Genomic DNA, 7,976 nt, shown 5'->3' with positions numbered 1-7,976 from the left:
CCTATAAATGAAACACATTCATGCCTACGCAGGTGGCACACAGCAGACTTCTCCCTGTAGGCACCAGGACTCCAAGGCCTGAAATTCCCTGTATTACTCCCCCCTCAGCAGTTTCTAGGGGGATATCTCAGAAATTCTGAAGACCAACAAGCTTTTGCCCAGCTACAGCTCAGAATATGCGGAAGCAAGTTTCTCTTCCCTCGTGTCTTGAATAGCAAGCAACACCTTCGAGGAGGTAGTTTTACACATCTGGGCCCTTCACTGCTTAGTATCCTCATGAGACATTCAGGTTATCAAAAGCCGTGGATATTCCCTGTATGTAATCAGGTAACTTAGCTCTGCAAAAAGCCTAACTTGTATCTTCACTTTTGCAAGGAACTGCCAAAATATGCATGTTTCTTTCGCAACTGGTAACTCTTTTTCTTGCGAATGAACTCCCCCAGCCCCCCAAACAAACAAACAAAACTGCAGAGCGGGTCTGAAAGAGTGAAGCATCCCAGTGCTCAGTTTGGCTTCGGTATTAGACTATATGTCTCATTTCAGATGTCCAATCACTCCAGAATCTCTGCCAAAGGAAAACACCATATAGCTCGTTGGCAATAATAAACTGCATTATGCACCATTTAGCAGGTGTTTGCTCCTCCAAAGTGTCAGGCCATCTCCAACAACTCTTACCATTCTTAGCAATGCAGTAAATTTGCACCTTAAGTATTTTCCTAAAAATCCTTCAAACCACCAAGTTTCTCTCAAAACTGGGGTCACGTGCGTTTAGATTTCAAGGGAACATATAGCCCATTTATAGGGTTCAGTAAAACACTGGGGCCTAGCAACAAGACCGAAGAGAATCGTTTTCCTTACCCGCTTCCAAGCAACACACTCCATTCTCTTAGTTGGTGAATACCTGTGTATGTAACACTCTGCTTGAAAAACCGGTATCTCATGTTTTGACCAAAATGCAGATGTATCTTTTTAAAGAAAAAGGCACTACCTTGGTGGGGGTTTTGTTTTAAATACGCTTTGGCAATCGTTACCATTCAGTGAATAAAAGTCTGTTTACCTGGCAAATGCAGAACTAAAAAAAAAAAAAAAAAAAAGGCACTGAAAGATGATCTATGGATCCCGAGCCACAGACTCTTCAGGATTAAGAACAAATGGGTTTCGGTGAATAAAATTGCTCAGTTTACAGTATATGATAAGTTATATAAATAGGAAGGAAATCAGATTGTAAAACAGGATTTTTATACGGGGCATAACAAAATACATACCTTCCAATCAACTCAAGAGCAGAAGTACATTTCTGTAATTTAAGCTTTTTAATGCAAAAAGTGAAAACCGTGAAAACATTCAGTCATTTCATTTGTTCAAACTTAGTGATTGAAGTTGTTCAGGTATGAAAAGGGGAAAGGGTAAACAAGATCTGCTTTTAATACATTTTATTAACCTAACTAGAGGTACTTAAAACTTGCTATCCCCATCAAGTCACAATGAATCTTTATGCAGACCAAAAGTCTTTGCATCAGTCTTCTAGTAATAACTGAAATATATTTTCCAAGACTTAAAATGGCATAGTTCTGCCTGAAATAATGGAGAAAGTTTGGGTTTTTTTAATCTGAATTTCAGGTTTGAACTCATTCCCTTTGAAGGACAGGCAAGCCAGCAGCAATACAAACAACTGAACCACAAATTCAATGTATCTGAGGCAGTGATTTCATTCAAGGGGTTGTAATAATCTCTTCTGTTACTACAATATCAACACAAAGGAATGAATTTAGGCTCTGTTTTGCTCCGTTCAAAAGTGATTCTTTAGCCAATGGTTTGGGTAAGTTTCAGGTTTTGGCAAATTTCTGGTTTGGGTTACCAACTATCTGGAAAGGCCTTTTTGCTTCTAATACAAAAATATTCAAATTATTCTAAGGCAAGCATGCAATTGCAGTCAATGTTTCCATACAAGCAATGAATGATCACAAACCTGCTAGTTCCGTGCTTAATTTATGTATTTAAACTGTACTACACTTTCAAAATGTGGTCCCAAACTGAAATAATGTTAATACTGTTTTCATTTACAGGTTCAGTACTCTTTATAGGAAGAGTTACAAATCCTTCATAATAAACACTAGACAAATATACTGTCTTCTGTTCCTCCTGTGATGAGCTTTCCTTCAATGAAATTAAAGGCTACATTATATGTATTTATTGAAACACTGTTTTAAACAATATCACTTTTGCAAAAGTAAGAGTGAGCAAGTCATCCACTGCCTTATTACTTTGTACACACTATTGGAAACTTACAGCTATCTAGGAATCATCAGCACCACAACTACAGCAAAGATAGTAAGCATATAACCATTTGAGGAAAAACTGAACAGATTTTGCCACCTAAATGTTTAAGAACATGGGCCAACAGCTTCTGCTTAACTTCATCATGGCTAAAGTCTGCTTGACTGTTGCTGAGTATGTAGGTCATCTGAAAGAAAGCATCCCGCAAGAAAACTTTGTGATATATGTTATTTTTCAAGCACAACTTTATTTCCCTTTCCTGAAGTCAAAAACTTAAGAACAAAATTGAAGTTCAGTCTGGTCCTAGACTTAGATATAATCCAGCTGAGATAGTAAGGTAACAAGCAAGCAGCAAAATGCTGTGAAAAGGAAAACAAGTTGAGAGACTGTTTCAAAACTGACAGAACAGGTAGGAAGCAGAAATATCCACTCAGTCAGTGACCAAACAAATATTATTGCCAAAAAAGGCAGTAGTACTACCTTTTACTTTTTTTTTTTTAAATGAACACAGCATAGAACGGACATTCCTGAAGAAGACTGAATGAGAGGCTAAAAGCATCTAGAAAAATGATTTTTTCAGCATCCTGACAAAAGTTGGGATTCAGTGAGTGTTTTAGTACAAGATTTAGCAACTAATGGCACAAGCATCAGAAACCCAGGCCCATAAAGACTTTGGGTGAAGACTGTGAACCACTGACACCTAGGAAAAGCATCAGAGGGGAGCTGCTCCCACCGAATCAAACAAAGCTTTCCAGAAGTTAGGAGCATCTAGCACAGATGTTAGGAGCATCTAGCACAGATGAAAGACATGGCCAATAAAGCATTCAGTGATATTTTGTGTCCAAGAAGCAGCACCTTCTGGCTGTTCCCGCATTTGTAAACATGTAAAAACTTCTGACACAGAAAAACTCTGTGCAGCATTCCTCAAAGGCTACTGACCCCTGCTTTACTACATTGTATCCTCATAAAACTGTGGGTTCCTGTCATTGCTGTGGACGTGCATACAGTACATCAGTTTGTTAAGCTAGTCGCCAAATATTGAAGCGCAAAGCATGCAAAGCCACAGGGTATCATCCTACCGTAGCTGCGATTCAGCATTAGCTTCCTTCACTCGTTCGCTGATTAAGAGCAGAATATCCAGTGATACAAAACTGCTCTTCATTCTTTCACACTGATACCAGAACACGGAAGCTCTGGAAAGGGAAGGCAAAATGAACCATTCCAATAAAAACTGTACTCAATCCTACACAATGATTAAAATAGAGTTTTTATTGATGGAATAACAAAAGTGCTTTTCTTAAATATTTTTCAAAATACATTTATACAACTTACAATAATATATCCAAAATAACTGTATATACAAAACATTACCTTGTTTAATGTATGTGCTTTTTTCTTTTGAAAATTACAAAGCAACTTTTTGGCAAAGTTCAACCTTAAGAGGTGATAGTTTTGAAGGTTGGATTAAGAAAAATAGAACCTGAGGGAAAGTGACACTTAAGTCCATGACAAGCAAGAAGTTCTCCATTTAGTTAAATAAAAATGTTTTTGTGATATTTTTCACATTACAAAAATAACAGAAGTGAAAGAAAAAAAAAAGATGATGGATACTTTTCTCATCATTTTATAGAGCAGCTTCTCATTCTTTCAGGTATAGGAACTTGAGATAAGAGTGCATGTCAAAAATGAATGCAAGTAAGGACAGCAGTGCCCTGCTGTGGCTTTCTCTTGTGTGCAGTGTTATCTTAGCTGCTGTTGATATGGTTGACCTGATTGGATCTGCGATGGATTTCTTCTAGAAAACTCTCAAGTTGTTCTATCAGCATTCGTTTTTTAAACCTGTGTTTAAAAGAAAGCATAATAATGGATGCACACAGTAATATACGAAACATTGCTCAAAAATTTTACTGAACCCTGGAAACTTCAGTTATTATTTTAGGTCCAGTGGATGATGAGGTTATAGATACCTCATTATGTATATACGCTGTCTCCTAAAATTCTGGTAAAACTACTAACTTGCGTTTTCATTTAATGAGAGAATACAAAACTATGCTTACTACAGTCTATTCTAGCACATTCCTGAACATCACTCAGCCCTCAGAAAGCCAGGAAAAAGAGTTGAGCGTTTGCTCTTTCCAGAAGTAAGTTTCTAAAGTACAGAACTAAAATGTTTGCCAAAAGAACTATAATCCTAAAGCTGGCAACAGCTTTTAGGGATTATTTGCATGCCTTCATGGTGCATTCACAAAAGTTAAGTCAAGTTGGTACTGGTGAAGGAATAGCATTACACAGTGCTACACTACACAGCAGATTTCCTGACAAGAAATACAAATTAAAAGTTTGAGAAAGAAATTAAAGAAAATACAGACGTAATCCATACCTGGAGTCTCTGCAGTTCTATTCCATATTAATTACATAAATTTGAACAGCAGACCATTTTGTCACCTTTGCCTCAGCACACACAGCTCCTTGCTGTTTCCAGCTAGCCCTCCCCTTGAGACATTTCTGCATCTGAGAAGCCACTTCTGACCAATGCTCTGACAGCCGTATGCATACTCAAAGATAAGCAGCAATGAAAACATCACCCACTTTCTCCAGTCAGTACTATTCTGAACTATACACTGAGTTCAGTCCCATGACATTATAAAACCCTGGCAAAAGCCTCTAGTCCCGGCCAGGCCTCCCAGTCCATGTTCTTGGCTCACAGAAACATGGCACCTGTCCTAATTCCCAAACTACAGACTTCCCCATGATCCCAGCTTGACTATGGGGAAACAAGCTCCCATTCCCAACCACTTACTATCTCATTGAATACCCATGGCTCTGGGCCCTTACCCATCCTTCTCATCACAGTTCTCCTCAGTAACCCCACAGAGACCCCACACTTCAAGTACTGCTTCCCCTCCATTCTTCCTCACTGCTTTCATAACTGCTCCGTGCTTTGAAAAGTATTAACCTGGGAAACAGATGATTATTCCTTCTCATTCCCTCTAGTAAAAGTCAAATCATTTAAGCTAATAGCAAAGTGCTTTATTATAATCATAGAATCATAGAATCATTAAGGTTGGAAGAGACCTCCAAGATCATCGAGTCCAACTGTCAACCCAACACCACCATGCCCACTAAACCATGTCCCTAAGCACCTCATCTACCTGTCTTTTAAATACCTCCAGGGATGGTGACTCAACCACTTCCCTGGGCAGCCTGGTCCAATGTTTAACCACTCTTTCATTAAAGAAATTTTTCCTCACATCCAATCTAAACCTCCCCTGGCGCAACTTGAGGCCATTTCCTCTCGTCCTTTCGCCAGTTACTTGGGAGAAGAGACCGACACCCACCTCACTACAACCTCCTGTCAGGTAGTTGTAGAGAGCGATGAGGTCTCCCCTCAGCCTCCTTTTCTCCAGGCTAAACAACCCCAGCTCCCTCAGCCGCTCCTCATAAGACTTGTTCTCCAGACCCCTCACCAGCCTCGTTGCCCTTCTATTATAATGGGCATGCAACGAAATGAGTATAACTTGTAGATGGAGAGAGGATATAAAGAGGAAAAAGAAGAAATGTGGTCTGCTTTTGTTGTAACCATAACATTAGGTAAATTATGGAAGTGGAGGAGAAATTCTTAAGAGAGTGAGAGCAAAGATTTGAGAGAAAGCTCAGTAACATGAATTAAAAGTAAAAATAGACACCAATGTAAAATGAAGTCTGCACAGCTATTCCTTGAAGAGAAAGGGATTACCGTCACCAGAATTCCACAACTACTTTCAACTTTATCCCTCTCTGTGAGGTTAGAGTTATTAAGCTGCAGTGCATTTCTTAATGACTGGATCATATTCTAAAGTTCAGAATTACAACACAGCACAGGAAATATTTATTTCTCCAACAGCCTAAGGTTCATTGCTTCTTAGTGAAGACTTTTTATGTCAAATGACACCTTTCAAATCTCCTTTTTAATGAAGAGCAAAAGGGAAACAAAAGAGAATGTACTTCACTCGATCCCCTCGTCCAGATCATTGATAAAGATATTGAACAAGACCGGCCCCAATACTGAGCCCTGGGGAACACCGCTCGTGACCGGCCGCCAACTGGATTGAACTCCGTTCACCACAACTCTCTGGGCCCGGCCGTCCAGCCAGTTTTTGACCCAGCGCAGAGTCCACCTGTCTAAGCCGTGAGCCGCCAGCTTCTCTAGGAGAATGCTGTGGGAGACAGTGTCAAAGGTCTTACTGAAGTCCAGGTAGACCACATCCACAGCCTTTCCCTCATCCACTAGGCAGGTCACCTGGTCATAGAAGGAGATCAGGTTGGTCAAGCAGGACCTGCCTTTCATGAACTCGTGCTGGCTGGGCCTGATGCCCTGGTTGCCCCGCACCTGCCTTGTGAGCGCCCTCAAGATGAAGGCGTTATATATGATAATATATCCTAGTGAAAATTTAACATGCTCATACTCTGTGCAAGTGACTGGGCAATGTTACTTTCCAGAATACCTTCAAGCCCCTCTGAAGTAGCTGTACAAGTTAACAGCAGATGTTTCCTAGAAACTTAAAACCTGGTGGAAGGTGGGGAAAAAAACACATTGCTAACTATTCTCACATTATTGTTGGCACAAGAATTCCGGTTTACAGTGCACTATGTCCAGCCCCTCAGTATATCTCACCGAAAGCTCTTTTCCAAACGCTGAACCCTACAGCAAGCAATTTTTTTTCAACGCACCAGAAAATTTACCACGTTGACCAATATTGTAATTAACAGAATTAAGCATTGACTCTAATTCAATTGTTTACTCTGCTAGGAAAGTTAGTACCCTTAAGAATAAAACTTCCTTGAGTAGCTCTAGCTATTGAGCATAAAGCTTCATTATTATTTTGAAACTGGTTGTATTAATTCTTGCCAGCACTTTTATCACAAGTGGGTACTGCTCAGCATTTTGTCTAGGTACACACTTTGGGCTTTACTATGTGTATTAGTAGCTTAGTTAGTATTAGTAGCTCTTAGTTTGGAGAATAAATAAAAGGGAATTTAATTTCGCATGCTGAGAAGTTGGTTGATTTGGAGAATTTTGATCCATGTTTTGTCAGCTTTTGCTTGAGACTATTTAGCAGAGAATAAAAAAATCCCATTTATCCTTAGTGCTAGGACCATAAATGGATTGCTATGCCCATTCCAGAAATACTGAAGACCTCTCCACTAGCATCAGCTAATTTCTTTTAGCCCCTTCCTAAATAACTCTTCATTTTGTGCATCCAAAGTTATAGCCATCTATTGGGAAGTCACATCTCTTGTGTTCAATAAGGACTCCTTGTAAGCACTAATACTACGTGCCCAGGCTGAGCCAAATGTGTATCACTAAGCATAAGAAAAGTCTTTGTCAGAATAGAAATAGCCAAGAATTTGAAATGGAGACGTGGTATCTCCTCATCCTTAATATTTCTATGATCGACTGGAAGAAAAAAAAAAGTCCATTGTCTACCCCATCTTGATTTCTGCCTCTCAAAAGTGATAGCTTTTCTGCTATCAGAAGAGGAACGGTAGGGCAGTCAGTTTCCAAAGGAAGCTGAAAACTGTGGATTGTTTTAGCAATCTTCTCCCCTCACAACTCTCTAGTGGATTAACCTCCAGAATTGAATGGGGACTGTTTTTAAATGCACACTTTGTTGCTGAAATGCTCAAGAACTTTCTGAAGTCTGTGTTCAGAGTCAGAG

At 39.6% G+C, this 7,976-nt stretch overlaps 1 protein-coding gene across 1 annotated transcript in view; it reads right to left on the bottom strand.

Moving 5' to 3' along the window:
* Positions 1 to 3,478: 3,478 nt before the first annotated feature.
* INTS6 (integrator complex subunit 6) overlaps positions 3,479 to 7,976 on the bottom strand; it is a 46,838-nt gene continuing 42,340 nt past the window's right edge. The window contains exon 16 of the mRNA XM_009319944.1: positions 3,479 to 4,116. Coding sequence (XP_009318219.1) covers positions 4,023 to 4,116 — 94 coding nt within the window. The 3' untranslated portion in view covers positions 3,479 to 4,022. The remainder of the gene's footprint in view (positions 4,117 to 7,976) is intronic.

Source organism: Pygoscelis adeliae, unplaced genomic scaffold (genome assembly GCF_000699105.1).
Source record: "Pygoscelis adeliae isolate BGI_AS28 unplaced genomic scaffold, ASM69910v1 Scaffold32, whole genome shotgun sequence".
Classification (NCBI taxonomy): domain Eukaryota; kingdom Metazoa; phylum Chordata; class Aves; order Sphenisciformes; family Spheniscidae; genus Pygoscelis; species Pygoscelis adeliae.
This window is presented reverse-complemented; position numbering and strand designations above follow the sequence as displayed.